This window comes from Anabrus simplex, chromosome 3, assembly GCF_040414725.1.
Source record: "Anabrus simplex isolate iqAnaSimp1 chromosome 3, ASM4041472v1, whole genome shotgun sequence".
Taxonomy (NCBI): Eukaryota; Metazoa; Arthropoda; class Insecta; order Orthoptera; family Tettigoniidae; genus Anabrus; species Anabrus simplex.
In genome coordinates this window covers 401,495,234-401,516,152 of record NC_090267.1, presented here as the reverse complement: position 1 = coordinate 401,516,152, position 20,919 = coordinate 401,495,234, and the positions used below count along the sequence as shown (strand labels likewise).

Sequence of the window (20,919 nt, the reverse complement as noted above, 5' to 3'; positions counted from 1 at the left end):
CAGCCAATTGCACACGAAGTCTTCCACACTCTCGTCATCTTCAAATCGTTGCCCTCCTAGAGGTTTTATAACCCTTTCACACCTGAAAGAAAACTGGAGGCGTGAATTTTTGTTTGTATGTCAAAAACTGACTAAAATGCTCCTCAATACACATATTGATAGTTTATTTTACAAAATAAAAGCTAACATCCGAAAAAAAGGACCCACACAATTGTGCGTATCAAAATTCAAAACCTCGTATCACATACGATGATGTATCTTCAAAATTTACGTTCATTAACCAATGTACACACTTCATTGAATATATTCCAGTATTCAGTAAAGCTTCTAGATTAATATAAACCCAATAAATAAATACTTACTTTTGGCACTACTGCTTCTCGCCATCTCGCCGATCAACTGTGCTTTTTAAACTCTTCTTCCTTCGCCCTGGTGGTCAAGCGCATACTAAAAACAATTGAAATAGACGCCACGTGTCCCGCACAATCACTGCAGTCCGGTCTAGCGCCGAAAAAACATCAAATATGGTCAGGGATAAACAAAATACGAACCCGCACAATTGTGCGTACTCGGTCTGAAAGGGATAAATGGTCCGTACAAATGGAAATCGCAGGGCGATAATTCTAGGCTGTAAGGAGGATGATCAAGTGTAGTCCAGTGCATTTCCTGTAGCTTGGAGCTAAAGCTGCAGTATGGGGTCACGCATTGTTGAATCAGTTGGTCTAATCTTTTTTGGCGACATGCAACCCTTGCCTTGTTCAACAGCTTGCAGTAATAAACAGCACTGATTGTGTGTCACTCATGAAAAAATCAATAAGCAAAATGCCTCGCCGATTGAAAAAAATGGTTGCAAGAACCTTGCCAGCTGACAGTCGAGTCTTGGCTTTCACTGGTGCTGCCTCCCCTATCCTCCGCCACTCTTTACACACACGCGTCCTTGACGTTGTTTGATCACCGAACTGCACAGTCAATCTCAGGCAAAAATCTACCACTGTAACTCCTTCATGAGCAAGAAATTTTATAATTATGCGTTGTGCAGTGGAGAGGTGCACCTGTTGCTCCGACATTGTGAGCGTTACTGACGAAACGGCGAGAAATATTTAACAGCACACTCTCCCCACTCCTATTGGTCCCACCTAAGCATAGCAGAAGTGCAGGGCCAGTCCTACCAACTTTTGATGTTCAGGAACAAAAATCCTGTTTATATCTGCTCGAATTCCTTATGAAAGAGCACTAGTCAGTTTTTGGCGAAATTTTGTCTATGGTGATAAACACTTCTTCATCAATCACTACTGATCTGCATTTAGGGCAGTCGCCCAGGTGGCAGATTCCCTATCTGTTGTTTTCCTAGCCTTTTCTTACATGATCGCAAAGAAATTCGAAAATTATTGAACATTTCCCTTGGTAAGTTATTCCAATCCCTAACTCCCCTTCCTATAAACGAATATTTGCCCCAATTTGTCCTCTTGAATTCCAACTTTATCTTCATATTGTGATCTTTCCTACTTTTAAAGACACCACTCAAACTTATTCGTCTACTGATATCCTCCCACACCATCTCTCCACTGACAGCTCGGAACATACCACTTAATTAAGGGTTATAAATTTCATGTTGTTGGTTTATATTGAACTGATAATAACATATGAGTAACAACAGTAAAGGTTTCCACCTATTCAATACAAAATATATTCACAATATTTTAAAATTACATGGAACTAGTTTCGACCCATCTAGAGGTCATCATCAGCCATATCAAAGCAAAGATCACTCTTGATGAAATCCTAAGAACATGTTAATTTTAACAGTAAGATTATTATGGAATAACACGTGAATGTGGTAAATGAACTGAGATGTTAGTATGGGACAGGTGAGTAATAGCTAATAAATATACAAGGAATATACATAAGAGGTTTGGAACAAAGTATAAAAGTATAATTTCACCAATATCGAACAAGACATGGACATCCTCGTATTAGCAAACAAGGGCCCTTTACTTGACATAATGGAAAATTACTACATACACCTAGACCAATACTTTAACGCCAGTCACAATCTCAATGAAATCTCAGAAAAACCCAACATACTCTTCGATCTATTTATCACTTTCCTCAGAAACAATAATGCAGCCAACCAAAACTCAGTCCTAAATTTAATCAAAGGTACTTTTCCGAGACAATTACCCTTTCTCCTGCACCCTTCAGCCCCACCTTAAGCCCTCTTCCCCTCCCAAACCACCTCCACTCTTCCTAAGCCATATATAATTTTATATGTGTCATTTCACATTGCATTCTTCATTATAAGGACTTACTGTTTTCCATGATTATATAATTTTTACAACACTAAGCCCCCTTTTATACTTTGTTCCAAACCTCTTATGTATATTCCTTGTATATTTATTAGCTATTACTCACCTGTCCCATACTAACATCTCAGTTCATTTACCACATTCACTTGTTATTCCATAATAATCTTACTGTTAAAATTAACATGTTCTTAGGATTTCGTCAAGAGTGATCTTTGCTTTGATATGGCTGATGATGACCCCTAGATGGGTCGAAACTAGTTCCATGTAATTTTAAAATATTGTGAATATATTTTGTATTGAATAGGTGGAAACCTTTACTGTTGTTACTCATATGTTACATACCACTTAATCGAGCAGCTCGTCTCCTTTCTCCCAACTCTTCCCAGCCCAAACTTTGCAACATTTTTGTAATGCTACTCTTTTGTCGGAAATCACCCAGAACAAATCGAGCTGCTTTTCTTTGGAATTTTTCCAGTTCTTGAATCAAGTAATCCTGGTGAGGGTCCCATATACTGGAACCATACTCTAGTTGGGGTCTTACCAGAGACTTATATGCCCTCTCCTTTACATCCTTACTACAACTCCTAAACACCCTCATAACCATGTGCAGAGATCTGTACCCTTTATTTAAAATTATATTTATGTGATTACCCCAATGAAGGTCTTTTCTTATATTAACACCTAGGTAGTTACAATGATCCCCAAAAGGAATTTTCACCCCATCAATGCAGAAATTAAAAGTGAGAGGACTTTTCCTATTTGTGAAACTCACAACCAGACTTTTAACCCCGTTTATCATCATATCATTGCCCACCATCCATCTCACAACACTATCGAGGTCACCATGCAGCCGCTTTCAATGTAGATGAATCTTTTAACCATGAAAGGAAGTAAGTATGAACCTTATAAGTGTATGAAATTATTCCACCTTTTTTGCAATTTATTTATGTAACAACTTAAGTTAGCACACTTACAGCTGTCCATAAATAATCACCTTAATGTGCTAATTTTTAAAAACTTACTTTTGTGTTCTTCAGTTTTTTTTTTGTTTTTTTTTTCTTTTTCATGTTTGCAGATGGATGTACAACTAAATGTGGAGGGAAACATTGGTAAGTTAATTAATGTGCAGCAGTAGGGATTCCAATGATGTTAAACTTACATGTTTATTTATAAAAAGGCATAAGTTGGGTATACTTTAAGAATGTTCATACATTTCTGTTATTAAACTAAATAATTGAGATACTTCCTTTGCTAAAATTCAAAAAAATATATGAAAAGTGAATGGTTATTATTATGATATTATTTTAAAATGTTGAAAGAAATGTACAGGTTTATTTATGAAATGGCATAAGTCAAGGATTCTTCAAACATGTTCATATGCTTCTGTCAATAACTACATAGTTGAGGCACAAACTTTTATTGTCAAAACTCACCAAATGTGTGGTGAAAAATAAATCATGCACTTAAAATTTTCATCAATGATGCTTGGGAAAATTTATTCAGTTTTTTTCACATTTACCAAGAGTTGACCTTTTTTGACTTATGTCCCTTCATTAACCCTTTAACCGCCAACGTCCGATTGATCGGATGTTCGAGGTTCAGTCTAAAAACGCCAACGTCCGATTAATCGGACGTTCTGGAAAAAATACTTTCCAAGTTATTTATTTGTTTTAATAATATATAGTACATGTTTTGCACTAGTAATGGATTTAATAAGACTATATACAACAAGTTTAGTTGAGGAACTTGCTGCCGAGTGGCTTGGTGGCCAAGCGGCAATTCAGCTCCCGTAGGCAGGTAACGAGCCCCTTACTATTTTACCGAAAAAAAAAAAGGAACGCAACTGTTCCGTATTCAGAAATATTAGTACTAATCAAGGTGGTAAATGGAAGAAAGACCAGATACATTTGTAAACAGTGTAAGAAGAGTGTAAACCATTTGTGCCTCCCTAAGCACATTTGCTAGAACACGTCATAAAAATGTGTAAATATTAGTACATAATTTCTTGTATCATATTTTTAAGGAAAAAGGTGAATTTTTGAGGGTTAAGTCTGTGTGAAATAGACATTAGTAGTAATTTTTTACTTAAAACGAACCAGGAACTGCAGCATTTGCATATAATGTAAGATTAGAAAATTTCACGTTTATGTAATAATAATAATAATAAAAATATTGTGACTAATATTGACACAAGGCTCAATTTTTTTATATGTAGCATAGGAAACACTACATCTCTAAAATAATGCAGCTTTTGATAGTAAAAATAATTTTTTTCTTACCGGTTTTTGATCATGAAATACTTATTTTTCAAAGAAAGGAAATATTTGTTTCAATTATCACTTCATAAAATAAAAATTTATAAAATAAAGGTGCATTAATTTACATCGGTAAAATGTCCGAAGTATTACCTTCAAAACAAAAAAATGCCCATCCAATTTACATAAATTGAACAGAAGTTATTACGAATAATTTACTGCAGGGTAAAAAGTGCTCATTAGGCCTTGGCGGTATAGGACATGGACACCGCGTATGAGGCTGGCGGTCAAAGGGTTAATAACCAATTCATATACATTATGTGTCCAAAACTCTCCAGGCATCCCTCACTGTTCGTTCCAAAGACACCAGCCATGTAACTAACAGTGTATAAGACCTACTTTTGGTACTATGTACTACAGTGGTCAGTCTTCATGGAAGGCTTTCCACTAAGACCTCTATTATGCTAGAATATTGGTGGCGACAATGGTGGCAACACTGGTGGTGCCAACACAGAAGTTCACTAGACATAGGTGTCGCCACCAGAAATAATGTATAGTTCCATTTTAAACAATGTCGTCAACAAGTGAGGACGTACGTTTGTTAGTTCTGCTTATAACATGATTTTGTTGATTTCTAAATGAAACACCATTCAGAAAAACATATAGAAATTCATTCACAAATGAAATTCACTGCCCTCAAGTCAGGATGCTGTTTGTGAAATTAAATATTCCTAAAATGTTCTCATCAGCAACATCGTTGTCCTCAAAATTGGGTAAGAAGTACTCCAAATTTAGTTCTACGCATTTATTTTGGCATTTCTACCACTGTACTCGTCGACTGCATTGTTCCAGATTGCCAGGTATTTTTCAACTTGTGTTATTAAGTCCCCTGTATTCACTTGCTTATCTATTAAATTAGCAAATTCTTTCATCTTATCCCCAGTACTACTCTTCTTCACAATGTTTACCTCAGCCATCATGAGCACAAGACTGAAAAGAGAACAGCTTGAGTGGAAATGATTGAGGAAAAAGCAGGTATGGAGGGAAAAATGGGTCACAACCAGGTGGCGTCACCAGTGTCCAAGTGTGATAGCCTACATTTGAAGCAATGCCCAGCGTGTGTCCTGAGACACTGTTGGTGTCCCGAGCAGTTGCCACGTTCATCCACCAGCCAGACACCACTTTCTCTTGGCACCACCAGTATCCTTAATATAATAAGCTCCATATAACCCAATACCCGCGTCAACTGATGTTGCCACCGGTGTCCTAGTGTAATAAAGGCCTAAGTTCTGATACACTGAAGGTGGAATTTGTTTCCATTCTTCCTGAAGTATGGTGAATAGTTGTTGCTGGGTTGTTGGGTGAAATGATTAGGCACACAACCAATGTTCTAGTTCGTACCAAAGAATTCCATCAGGTTCAGGTCAGAGCTTTGAGCAGGCCAATCTAACACATCCACCTAATTTTCTTCAAACCGTGATGCAAGGGTCCTTCCTTTGTGGACATGAGCATTATTATTTTTTATTTTTATTTTTTTTTTACAATTTTGCTATACGTAGCACTGACACAGATAGGTCTTATGACGGTGATGTTATAGGAAATGGCCTGGAGTGGAAAGGAAGTGGCCATGGCCTTAAGTAAGGTACAGCCCCAGCATATGCCTGGTATGAAAATGGAAAAACATGGAAAACCATCTTCAGGGCTGCCAATAGTGTGGTTTGAATCCACTATCTCCCGAATGCAAACTCACAGCTGTGCGATCCGAACCTCACAGCCAACTCGCTGACACAGAAAAGGTCTGGTTTCAAACTGTTGCAACAGTGCAAGAAGCATGCTAATGTTTAAAAAATTTCATAAACATCTGCATTCATTGTGCCATTGATAAGAACAAATGGACTTGAGCACATGTAACTCTCATGAAATATCTCTGACAGAATGCCCAAACCTGTGGACCCCAAAAATCATGCTGCGTTCAAACTCACTCAATTCTCTATGTTGGCTCATTCTGTCAGAAAACATGTCTATGATGTTGACACATTGTGTCTGCACTTATATACCCTCATATGCATAGCCAGACATCACTCAGAGTGTGTTCAGTGGGGTGTCTGAGTATTTTTGTTTACATAGTGTATACATGGCAACCTTGCATAAATCGCTAAATTGTTTATATGTTAGGTCCACTGATTTACAAATAAAAGGTTTGACAACAATGGTGATACTTACATCTTTCATTAGATTTACCAGTGAAAATCCATGGACCCAACTATCTGGATATTCACAACTTATAGCAGTTGCATTAACTCTGGAATTGAACATTCTCTGTGCTGTTCTTGCAAACAGATGAACAGCATCATATAACAAAGCTGACTCCGCCTAAATAGAAGAGAACATAACTTATCAAATGTTGTAGAGTAAACTTTTCAATTTGGGGAAACAATTATTAATATGAGTTACATTTTTATTGAAAATATCTTCATAAAGCCCCCAGCAAAACGCACCCTGTTCTCCTGCTAGTGCTTTGTTCCGTGTCTCCTTCTTTTTAACTTTCTCAAGAAGTTTATTTATTCTTTCTGGTTATTTCTCACCCATTATGAAGTCATAGACACAATCAACTAACTAAACAAAACTACAAAATAAGGAATAAGCAGTAAAAGAAATGTCAGAAACTCAGCAAACTACAGGGTGTCCATGACTGAAAGCACCACTAATACAAATGTTCAATCATCACATTAACACAATTATGACTGAGGGATTGACAGTGCAGTTCATGCTACCCAATACCTCCTAGTAGGATATGACTGAGGTGAGGGAGTTATACAATAATCACTTAACAGCTGGCAAACGAACAACTAGGGTTGCGGTCAAAAGGACTGTAGCCCACCTCCTCCCGTGTTAATACTTGTTGACTAACTCTCTGACAAAACTGAGAGCACTATTGTAAAACTATATTATATATTTTAAATTTTCTTCCTTGTAAAACTGTGCTTTTAATGTATACTGGAAAATTCTTTCTTTCTCATTAGTTTTATTCATATGTACATATGGTACGGTACCATTTTTTACAAGTATGTATTATCTCCTGTATTATAAGCTAAAGCTTAACATAGGTCAAAACATGTCCTTTAGACATCATGTTTGTGCAAGTCATTTAATTTAAGTGGTGAAGGTTTTCTTGTATTGAATAGGTGGACAAATATATACAAATCCTTACTAAGAATTTTTAACTATAGAACTGTTGCTTGTGAATGTTAGGTGCTGAAACTAATGCAAGTTGATCCTAACAGAATATCAGGTCATATAAAACACCCAAAAACAAGTGATTTCATTTCACATTCATTGACAACGTAAAAGTTCACAATTCATACAGTACCAGGTGATACAGTACAATAATCAAACACTTCCATTCGGGGAGAGCACAAACAATTAAGAAATGTCAAATGGTGGGATAACCAAAAATGCTTCCTAAAACAACATAGATCAATCCATGTTAAGAAAATAAAGTGCACATTTGTCCAAAGGTAAACCCTTGTCTGAACTAACCCCATTTTTTGGTACTTTAAGTACCATGTGGCATGACAGAAAGCTTGAAGTAAACCCAACCGGTAATATTTATAGTGGACTGAATTCAATACTTGCATCAGTTTAAATTCATATTGCCTTACAAGTAATTCTGAAGGCTCTATGTTATTATGACGACCTCTTCTGTTGAACGTTTTCCATTCTTCGACAGTTTCCACCACAAATGGATCATCTGGATCAACCAAACGAATTCCAGTAATATTTGTTCCGCTGTGCTGATATGGTTCTAAATCAATATTATGCATGTCCTGAAATCATAAATATAAAATACAAGAATAATACAAAAAATAACAATGACCTAAAAGTAAACTGATAGAATATACAAGAATTTCTATTGCATATTCATTTGAGAAAATGATAAGTATTGGTAAATTATTATTGAAACTAAAAATTGTGAGCAATAAAACAGAGAGGAATTACCATTTCCTGATCACTACAGACCAAGTCCAGAAGGAAAATTATTTACTTGCAAAATGAAACACATAAATACTAACTATTTTCATAAAATAAACATCTGTGTGTGCATAACTTACACACACTGATTTTGTAAGGTAAAAATGGAAAAACCTATGTTTGCCTGTTTGATTTATGTCAGAACTACTGAGTAGAAATGTATTCATTACCCAGTTCTGGGTATGTCACTAAATTTAAATTTAGTACCGTAGCCTTCTTATTTTGAAACCTGGCATTCCAAAGGTTGTACTCCCTTTCCTGTGACATGAATCACTACTTCCTTTAGTGAGATCTGAAGGCATCTATTTTCAGTTTCAACTCAGCAAAACTGCATCACGTAAACTTGCAAGAATCGATTGCATTGGAATATACGGGAATAGGATAGCAAGCTTATCATTCTGTATTACTGTAAGCATCATAACCATAGCCTCATAATCTTCAGTTTCAAGTAGAATTTCAACCACAGAAATGTACATTTTCTTTTCGAACATTCCACATACTTTCACAAACCACAGTCACCTTCAACAGCAGTTAGTGATAATCTGATTAAAAGTATTCAGAAACCTCTCCGTACACCTAAAATGCAATCTAGATGTTGCTACAACCACTGTTTCTGATATAATGTGGCCCAGGACTCAATGCTGTTCAGTGCTACAAGACATCTGCAGAACTGGTGGAGCAAGGGAGGTTACTGACTTAGAATGTGGGATAGTTATTGGTTGCAATATCCAGTCAGTAAGCAATCAGTCAAGGCATGCTTCTTGAATAGTGTTGGGATGTGACTTAACCCCTTAACTGGATACTAAGTTCTCCACATGTCTAACCTGCCCTGGGTACGTTTTTTACCATTTTCATCATAATTATCTAAAGGTTTTGCCTTGTTGCTGCAACCATTGATCTCTTCTCTCTGTGATCCTTTTCTCCTCTCCATAACCTTTGCATCCCATCATCTCAACTACCTCTTCAATGCTCTTCTTCCGTGGTTTCCCTCTGCCTTTCTTTCCCATCAGCTTGCCTTTGAACGAGTTCTTTATGAAGTCATTAAGCCGGAGAATGTGACCAAAAACTGATGCTTTTCTCCTTTTTATTGTTGTTATTAAATGAATGAAAACCTACAACCTGTTTTGCAGTCATTGACCGGGTCAGGGATGTAATGAATGCAACATATATAGGCTGTTATTACAATGGGGTCGCCACTCCCAAGGTGTTATTAAATGTCTATGGGTGTTTATTTCTCTAAGCACTGCTTCATTAGTTTTCTTCTCAATCCAGCTAGTTCTTGTCATCGTCCTCCTTAACCACATTTCCACTGCCTCTAGTCATTTTATGCCCTCCTTCAAGAGTGTCCATCCTTCAAAGGCATATAGCACCACACTCCAAATGAATGTTTTGTTAGAAAATTTCTTTTGTTCAGTATCTAAGGATTTATTAATTAAGAGCTGCTTCTTCTCCTCAAAGGCCTTCTTACATAGGGAAACTCTTCTTTTTATTTCCACAGTGCATCTGTTGTCATCGGTAATAACTGATCCTAAGTAGCAGAACTTGTGCACCTGTTTTATTAAAATATTTCCAATTCTGAGATGTGTCCTGGCTTCATTTTAGATTTGCTTACAACCTTAACATTATCTCCATGTTCTTCTCACTGTCAGCCAGAAGTACAATGTCGTTGGCAAATCTAATACATTTGTTCCATTTATTTTAATGCCAGGTGTTTTTGATTTAAAAATTTTCATGGCCTCTTCAATGTACAGATTAAATAGAAATAGTGATAAGGAACACCCCTGTCATACTCCTTTCCGGATCCTCACCGTGCATACTGTTACATTACTTTCAATGTTTATTCTTTGATTGATGTAGAGGTTGAGTATTGCTTTTATGTCTTTCCAGTCCAAATGAATATCCTTCATAAATATGAACAGTCTTTTCCACTAAACATTGTCAAAAGCATTTTCCAGGTCTACAGAAGCTATATATGTATTCCTGTTAAGCTCTAGTCTTCTTTACAAGATGGTTTTAAGTGCTTTAATAGTTTCTCTCATTCCTACTCCTTTCCTGAACCCAAACTGATCATCGTCTAGATTCTTTATGATGTTTAAATATTTCCTGCAAAAATGTGTACATAATTAGTTTAATGTAATATGATACTGGTTATTACACTTCAATAATGGGTTACTAACATTATTTACCATTATTTACGTAGTTGTGTATCTAGATAATTAGAAGTTTTCTAGACTGCTATCTGTGTGATATAGGTGGAAATATGGCAATCTACGAATGCGCTGAAGTATTATTCAACACTATGAACACACCGGGTGAGTTGGTCGTGCAGTTAGGGGCGTGCGGCTATGAGTTTACATCTGGGAGATAGTGAGTTCGAATCCCATTGTCCGCAGCCCTGAAGATGGTTTTCTGTGGTTTCCCATTTTCACACCAGGCAAATGCTGGGGCTGTACCTTAATTAAGGCCATGGTCGCTTCCTTCCAACTCTTAATTCTTTCCTATCCCATCGTCACCAAAAGTCCTATCTGTGTCGGTGCAACGTAAAGCAACTAGCAAAAAAAGAAAACACTATGCATATCACTAAAACTATATTTATCGGACAAGTTGGCCATGCTGTTGGGGACATGCAGCTGTGAGTTTGCATCTGGCAGATAGTGGGCTCGAACCCCACTATTGGCAGCCCTGAAGATGGTTTTCTGTGATAGTGGTAGTTTAACGTTAACTTAGCATTACCCCAGAAACATGACAGGGAAGGCACCATACGTCATTTCTCATGTCATGACCGGTTTAGGGATTTTTCACTGTAATGGCAGGACCACCTTGCCTACTGCCAGTCACAATCCAATTGTGCAGTTATCATTGTTAATACCCAGTAGCGTGGCGAGAAGCAAGTCAGAGCGAGGCTCAGTCGTAAACCAGCTATAGGGAGTTTCATCCAATTTGATGACCTTGTCTTTTTCAAAAAGGTATATTCTTAAGATTTAAGCCATGAATATGGCGGCCATGCAGCACTGGTCTTTGCCATATGACAGGTGATCTCATAAGGCTTCAGATTTCTTCTACCAGAATAGCTCAATTTGAAAGAAAATTCCTTACAAGTTAAAGTTTTTTAAATGTTCTGATGTGGATTTAGTACCAATCCATTTCCGAGGTGAGAATTTTGATCTCCCCAGTCAACACACTGAAACTACCAGCAGGGTTGGGAATTTTAACCATAATTGGTTAATTCCTCTGGCACGGGGACTGGGTGTATGTGTCGTCTTCATCATCATTTCATCCTCATCACGACGCGCAGGTCAGCTATGGGTGTCAAATCAAAAGACCTGCACCTGGCAAGCTGAACTTGTCCTCGGACACTCCCGGCACTAAAAGCCATATGCCATTTCATTTCCATTTCATTAAATTTGAGTATATTTGTCCTCCGGTGTTTTCTCAACAGTTCATAAAGGAATTTCCATTTTAAATACGGACAGCAACAATGGACATTGTATTCTGTACAAGACGTCATGGCAGGCATGTCATATTTCAAGTTATATTTCAATTTTAACATTGAAGACAACAAAAAAATTTGGAAGAAGTGAGGTCAATTTGTGTAAATAATGTATACGAGGATAACCCCAAAAATAAGGTGTCCTATTATTTTTATACATACAAAACTCAGTTCGTGTGGCTGTTGGTCACAATATTGTGAGGAGTGTTTCCCGCGCTCTCATATAAACATGCCCACACCATGCTGAGGCACTCAGTCTTGGCTTGGCAGCCGTTACAAATGAAGCTCCCATTGGATGTTACCACCAAGTGCAAAGTGCGTGCAGTTATTCAGTTTTTGAACGCAAAAGGTACTGAACCGATTACCTTGACTGAAGATCACATGCGGCAACAAGTTGATTTACACTTGAGACCAAGTAACAATCACGCCAGTGGCATCCCTCTTCACCAAAGCTGCGGAAATTCAAGCTAACACAGACTGCCGGTAAAGTCATGACAACTGTGTTTGGGGATCAAAAAGGGGTATTGTTTGTTTTTTGTTTTTGTTTTTTTTTTTCGTTTATGACTTAGGGGGTATTGTTGGTCAACTTTATGCCCACTGGGACCACAATACCACAGGTATTGTGAGACCTTGAAAAAACTCAGATGGGCAATTCAGAACCGGAGAAGAGAAATGTTGAACAAGGGCGTAAACATTCTCCATGACAACGCTCGCCCGCACATCGCCCGGCAAACCATTGCTCTCCTGCAACAGTTTCAGTCGAATATCATGACCCACCCACCCACCCTATAGTCCCAATTTGGTTCCCAGTGACTATCACTTCTTCCCTAAGTTGAAAGAACATTTGGCTGGAAAGCGATTCAGCAACGACAACGAGGTGAAAGATGAGGTTCACAACTTCCTGAACAGCATGGCAGCGAGCTGGTATGACATGGGCATACATAAACTGTCACAGCGTCTACAAAAATGCCTCGACCGAAATGGTGATTATGTAGAAAAATAGCTAAATGTTCAAGCTGTAAAATGATGTAAACCATTGTAGAAATAAACAAGTCTATGTATTTATAAAAAAATAGGAGACCTTATTTTTGGGATTACCTTGGTATACACAGTATATATTTTTTGCGTTTTTCAAATAGTCTTTAGAAAGGCATTGGGTTCTTCCATTTTTTTCCAATTTCTGAACAATGAGTTTTGTAATCTACCACGTGATTTTATGGCTGATGAAGTCTCAAATAGAGACGAAACATGTCCCTAAATATATTCAGTATGCTTTTTAATATGTTTTTAAATTAATTAGTTTTTCACTTGTAAAGTGATGTGTATTGATTGGGTGGATCAAAACCTAACATTGCTTCTAAGTTTTAACTGTATCAATATGGATCTATATGATGAAGTTCGTAAATTGTACTAAAGCAGGGCAGCCGTGTGTGACGTAAGCTGGGCTAAGGCAGCTGCTGTAGCGCAGAGTACAAACACCGTGCCCTCTGTCTGGGTTTATAAGAGTGATCCTCTATATGAGTATGATACCATTATACTCTGATATGCCTCTTCTCATGAAATGCTGTATTTTGAAGGACAGGGAACATTTACAGACATCCGATCAAAAATTTTGGATTTTAAGGTAAGTTGAGACAGAAGGGTGAATTTTATGACAAGAAATGGTCTTTTTTTTTTTCCCACTAATAATATCATTGCTCCATAGAATGGTGAATGATTTCAACCAAAAGTTAACTGTCTTTCTTCATTTGATGATAAGACAGTAAAACGAGAAGATTTACATGCTTTCTCAAGTTTAGAATATATGCCAAATGCTGATTAGCTTCAGTACGCCACAAATCTGAGTTAATCGGTATGAAAGGGATTTTTTCTTTTCTTTTCTTTTTACAATTTGCTTTATGTCGCTCTGACACAAATAACCAAAAGAGTCAAATACCGTAGCTTTCTTAACCAATGAAAGTAACAATTTAATAAAACAGTCCACTCACAATTATCCAGGTGTGGATTAATCAGTTTGTTTATCTCTTGTGACGTTTTGTATACTGAACTGAGCTTAGACTCATTAAACTCTGCCTTCCACCATAAGTGATGTAACATAGCGCTGCACATGTTCCAGTCGCCTTATATCTAATCCGTTATAGAACTTCATAGTGTACACCAAGTGTCTTTAGTGCGTGTTATTGTTAATGAAAATAGCAGAATTGAAACATAAAAGAAAAGTTCTTAGTAGCGATTAAAAACTGGAAATAATTGAGTAATTAGACAAAATCCAAACTGCTAAACATTAACACTAGATATGGAATGGGGGAGTAAACAGTATTTGAAAAAGAAAAAGAATTCAATGATTTCGTTCACTTCATTTTCCAGTTCAAGAGGCATGAAAAATAAGAGAACAATGAAAAAATTGACGTATGAAGCTTTAGATAAGATAATGGTGATATAGTTTAATCAGCAAACAGTTTATAACCCCTCATAGCAAGTGATCCTAGTGCTGCAAGGCATTTTTTTAAAGTCATATTTTATCATGTTGGATGACTAATTTTATATTAAACAGGCTTCTGTTTATCTGTGGGGTGGCTACGACCCATTACCACAGGAAGCCGACAGTTGCTGTAATAATATTCTGGTACATCCTGTCATTATTCATTAATGCTAACCACTTATAAACTGTTCTCTTTAATGTAGTTAACTTACCAACTGTGTTATAATGAAACTATTTTCTTCTACTAAGAGTCCCACTTGCAATGCTTGCTTCATTATTTCAGGAAGTCGCTCAAATGAACAATCAAGCACAAAGTTTCTCTCCCCAGAACGCTTTATTCTGCGTAACAATGGCCTGAAAAATATTAATCTTTTTAAGGATCCAAAACTTTCCCCAGACAGTTGCTGTCTCAAAACCACAGTATAAAATAATATTACATATTTGCAAGGTCAGTCTTACATTTCAAATACCAGTACAAAATCAAATTCATGTCAGATTAAGCAATTAAATGAGTGAAGTCCAATTAAACGGGTCATTGGCATCAAGGTTATCACTCAGTGTCTCAAGAGGAAACATTACATACAAGCTATGGTAACTAAAAATGAGGGAAACAGGAAATAGGAAGACTATGAAAAGGAAGGCTTCAATACAGTACCTAACATTAGAGTCAGCAGAGAGCAAGTTTTGAAAGTCGTTTTGGTACAACTTTATCTAAGGCTCCCCGGTGCAGAACCACTGTTTAATGTTCATTTGTCATTGGTTAGTGTCTAGTCTAGTCTTCGTTGCTATGATACAAGGAAATGGCATATGGCTTTTTGTGCTGGAAGTGTCCAAGGACATGTTCAGCTCACCAAGTGCAGATCTTTTGATTTGACGCCCATAGGCGACCTGTGCATCGTGATGAGGATGAAATTAACCAATGTTGGTTAAAATTCCCGACCCTGCCGGGAATCGAACCTAGGATCCCTGTGACCAAAGGCCAGCACGCTAACCATTTAGCCATGGAGCCGGACGTTGCTATGGTAATCAACACGTTGCTGTTGAAAATGGATGTCTGTGTTTGTGGACGTTGCAATTAAGGTACGTTCAATGTCGGTATAAATGTTTCTTTTTTTCTATATCCTTCTTTATGTGTGTATATGAAATAATTTTTCTAGTGACAGAGCCATTGGTCTCAATATGTTAGGTTTGGCTAGTGACAAAATCAGTGGTCTGGATTCGTTAGGTCCGGCTAGTGACAAAACCATAGGTATGCGATCAAGCAAAGGGGGTCTGGGGGGTGTAAGCCCCCAGGTTAGAAGGTGCAAAGCAGCTTTCGGCTTCTATTTATTACTGTCTCGCTACATTGGTCTGGATACGTTAGGTCCGGCTAGTGACAAAGCGATTGGTCTGGATAGGTTAAGTCCGGCTACTGACAGATCCATTGGTCTCGATACATTAGATCCAGCCAGTGACCAAATCATTGGTCTGGATTGTTAGGTCCGGCTAGTGACAAAACTATTGATATGTGATCAAGCAAAGGGGGTCTGGGTGTGTGAGCCCCCAGGTTAGAAGCTGCAAAGTGGCTTTAGGCCTCTATTTCTTATTCATATTACATCATAAGTCACGTTATTCCAAGATTGACAACAGCACAATCTATGCTTTACAGTGGTGAGATCTCTAATCCGTAATTATTGCACCACTACCTCTCAACTGTTTAAACATATTCCTATTTGTGTTTCTTATTCATATTAAATCATGACTGGTGGTGGCACAAATGATTTCTGCTATTAGCTGAGATTTACTCTATGAAACGTCACTCCCATAATTCAAGACAGCGAGATGTTCTGTCTTGAATTATGGAAACGACATTCCACTGGAATAATCTTCAACCTATAGCAAAGTCTATTCGCCCACCGTCAGCCCTGATTACTATGTTCTTTTATCCTGGCGAGCCATATGTAAAGTTATACCATAGTTTTTATATGGAAAATTAAAGAAAAGAAATAATGCTAGTTAGCAGGGGCTCCATGGTTGTTAAACCTGAGCCTCTGTGAGGCCAGCAAAGCAAAAAAATAGATAAGAGAAATATGAAAACAGAGATAAATTAATTAAGGGTTATAATTATTATTATTACAAGATATTAGAATCATTCTGTATTGACGGTTTTCACTTTACAAAGGTAAAATTAAGTGTATCCTCCTAATTCAATGCATCATATATGATGTTGTAAATTATATGATGTATTGAATATGATGTTGTCAATTATATGATGTATTGAATTAGGAGGATACACTTAATTTTACCTTTGTAAAGTAAGGGTTATAAAGTTATCTTCTCAGAAATAAGAGAGCATAAGGAAACAGGAAACAGAGCTAGGCATTATAACCATAGGAATATCAGTTGTGTCTACTATAATCTCCTTCTTGAATGAAGTGTTATATATGAGTATTGAACGTTGATAAACAGTCAATAGTCCATAGACATGTTTAAGAAAGAAATGAAAATTACTAATGCACTAAAAACAGTCTTGATTATTATATTGATTTATAGCTTGGTGTAGACTACTTTTGGATTTCTGCTATGAGGGTTGAAACTCAGTCATTTCAACAAAGAAAATATATATGATATTAATTTGATTGGTGGGAGCCTTGCATTTCAGTGTTAGTTTGATAAAAGTGAGAATATGAGACATGCATCAGGGATTTCAGAATAAGCTATTCCAATAACCTACTACACACATTAAGATATTTATAATTTACTACAATATCACTTTTTCCCCAATACATTAAAAAGTTTATAATTTTAAAGACATTTACATAACTTGTTTATATTTTCTAAAGCAATTTTATTTTTTATTGTGATTTGAGGAATCTGAAGAATTCCACTTGATTAAATGAAACATGTCATTTTGTACATGCCATATGAAAGAAATAAACTGCAGAGAAAATTTATGTTCCAGAAAGAATCTGTTGTTGTTCTTCTTCTACTTCTTCATAAGTGAATAATGACCAATGACTGTTCCCTGCAGTTTGCTTCTTTCACAAGTTATCATGTCTATTAACCTAGACAATTGAATTGATAATCTAAAATACCAGTCTGTTTAACAGTATATGTTATTTGAGTTCTTATATCTTAACTTTTTGCTTATTTCATGCATGTTCAATCAATTGGGAACTATTTGTAAACATGTCTTATATTATAAGTTTATAACTGTATACCATCTTTGTTGATAAGAACATACAAAGAGATTTAAATGTGTTCCACAAATACAAATCTTACCTGAAATCTAAAACAGCATCTAGCTTACGAACTGTTACAGAGTATCCTTTTATGTTATTCAGTTTCAGTAACATAGAAATTCTGGAAAGTCCATCATTGTCTTCATATATAATAGTGAAAGACGTCCACTTCCATGTTAGAATTAAGTCCATATAAACCTGAAAATAATTAAAAACTAAGGACAGTATATTTTTAGGAATATCTGTAGTCAGTACAAGTTTGTAGCTACAGAGAACACAGAAAGTTGCAAGAGCTATTAAAAGTAATACATAGTACCAGTACCATCAATTGGGAGTGTTCTGTCCACCATGGGGAAACTTCAGCCATTTCATGTCTAACTCACTTATTCTCAACTAAAACAGAAACAAAAACAGGTAGTTTGATTTGTAAAGCTTCAAAGATTGATTTCTGAAAATTTGCACTCCATATCTGAGGAATTTCCCTGGAACAACAACAACAACAACAACAACAACAACAACGACGACGACGACGACGACGACGACGACAACAACAACAACAACAACAACAACAACAACAACAACAACAACAACAACAACAACAACAACAACAACAACAACAACAACAACAACAACAACAACAACAACAACAACAACAACAACAACAACAACAACAACAACAACAACAACAACAACAACAACAACAACAACAACAACAACAACAACAACAACAACAACAACAACAACAACAACAACAACAACAACAACAATAATAATAATAATAATAATAATAATAATAATAATAATAATAATAATAATAATAATAATAATAATAATAATAATAATAATAATAATAATAATAATAATAATAATAATAATAATAATAATAATAATAATAATAATAATAATAATAATAATAATAATAATAATAATAATAATAATAATAATAATAATAATAATAATAATAATAATAATAATAATAATAATAATAATAATAATAATAATAATAATAATAATAATAATAATAATAATAATAATAATAATAATAATAATAATAATAATAATAATAATAATAATAATAATAATAATAATAATAATAATAATAATAATAATAATAATAATAATAATAATAATAATAATAATAATAATAATAATAATAATAATAATAATAATAATAATAATAATAATAATAATAAGCAACAGTTTGTCAAGTCACTGCAGTCTAGAGATGAAAACAATAATATTGTTCTTCAACCACCAAATTCAACCCAGCTCACACAACTGTTAGTCATCGCTTTCTTCCATCACTTAAACATTTCTTGACAGAAAAGTAATAGATGAATGGAAAAATAAAAACGGTTGGGGTTTCAAGTAAAGAGAATTCCCAAGGCTGTTCAAATCAGTGGTTGAATATTTTTTAGTTATTTTAAGCTATTTATTTACATTATTACAGCCAACTGTGGGTTACAGTTACACAAACTACCTGCCTCTCTTTCTTAGGCTTACACCTTTTTGTTTACTTTGTAACTAAAGGTTTTTCAACCTCATGCTCCTTTTCAGCTGTTCTTCCGCCAAAATGTTCCGCAGTTTAGCAGGTCCTTTCTCTGGAACATTAATCAACCCTGCAACTTTCTTCCTAAAGATGGTCCTCTCCATTATGTCCTCTGGTCTTATATCATTTACCCACATGCCTTTGCCTTTGTGCACCACCTTCAGCCAGCATGGATGAGATTTTCATTTTTCCTGGAAAGCGAGCAATTTTTGCACCAATCTCTCCAAGTTCATTCTTTTCAGAGGACCATAAAAGGTTAACATTCATTTTTCATAACAGTGGTGATCTTTGTGATCTTTACACTGTCATTTTCATGTCAGATTATTAATAGATCTTGAAATGAGCCTGAAGTTACCCCAATTGATGGTACATAATAGAAGAATGCAGAGACTATCAATACTTAGCACTGAAGAATTACCATATAGTGTAGGTTCATATTTAGGGCTTGGATCATCATTAGTCACATACATATACTTGTGTATTTGAAAACAGGCTGATAAACCTACTGTATAGCACTGACAATGAAGAATTGTTGTCAGTTCGTATCACTAGTCATATGCACTTGTGCATGTGAGTGGTCTGCTAACCTATGTAACTTGGTTATTTTGTGTAAATTTAATTACTCGGACCTTGAATTGAAACTAAACAATGTAGGGCACTGCCCTAATATTTTCCTAGGATGGGTGAGCCATACTAGTTATGATGATGTTGCATGTTGTTTAAAGGGGCCTAACACTAGGTCATTGGCACATCCATACTAGTTAAACTAGTAAAAGTTATTATGGCACCGGACAAACTGAACTCTGGCTTCCTAATCCTAGAATTCCAACAGCTACAAACATTGGCAAAGCATGAGAAATCGCAAGTCCTCAGGCTTTAATGAAATCACCTAAGATATGATAAAGGCAGCTGGAATATAAGGCTTAAATTGGCTGTATATATTGCTCTCAGTGATCTGGGAAGAAAACAAAATCCCAGAAGGTAGGAGAAAGGGAATCATCAATTCACTGAAATGAAATGTTGTTTGGTTTTTAGTGCCGGGATATCCCGGGATGGGTTCGGCTCGCCAGGTGCAGGTCTTTCTATTTGACGCCCTTAGGCGAGCTGCGCGTCATGATGAGGATGAAACTATGATGAAGACGACACATACACCCAGGACCCGTGCCGTAGGAATTAACCAATTAAGGTTAAAATCCCCGACCCGGCTGGGAATTGAACCCGGAACCCTCTGAACTGAAAGCCAGTATGCTGATCGTTCAGCCAATGAGTCCGTATAATTTAACTGTTTAAAAAGGGCAACAGACAGAAATGTGGAAACTATAGTTGCATAATGCTGTTGTCACACACACACTGAAGCTGTTGGAAAAGATCATTGAAATGAGACTTAGGAAATGGAACCTTTGTTTGGGGAAGAACAAAATGGATTCACCAAGCTCAATAGCTGCAGTCGCTTAAGTACGGCCAGATAGTGGGTTTCAACCCCACTTCTAGCCCTTTCCTGTCTCATCATCACCAAATGACCTATCTGTGTTTTGGTGCCTAAAAGCAACTTGTAAAAAAGAAGGAAACATGGATTCAGGAAAG

At 36.2% G+C, this 20,919-nt stretch overlaps 1 protein-coding gene across 3 annotated transcripts in view; it reads right to left on the bottom strand.

The window, feature by feature from the left end:
* The window catches only part of LOC136866434 (glutamate receptor ionotropic, kainate 2), a 159,233-nt gene that overhangs the window by 86,493 nt on the left and 51,821 nt on the right, over positions 1–20,919 (bottom strand). For all 3 annotated transcript variants that reach the window (XM_067143368.2, XM_067143370.2, XM_067143369.2), the window contains exons 5-8: positions 17,827–17,984; positions 14,778–14,919; positions 8,224–8,388; positions 6,785–6,934 (exon numbers count right to left, since the gene is read on the bottom strand). In XM_067143368.2, coding sequence (XP_066999469.2) covers positions 6,785–6,934; positions 8,224–8,388; positions 14,778–14,919; positions 17,827–17,984 — 615 coding nt within the window. The remainder of the gene's footprint in view (positions 1–6,784; positions 6,935–8,223; positions 8,389–14,777; positions 14,920–17,826; positions 17,985–20,919) is intronic.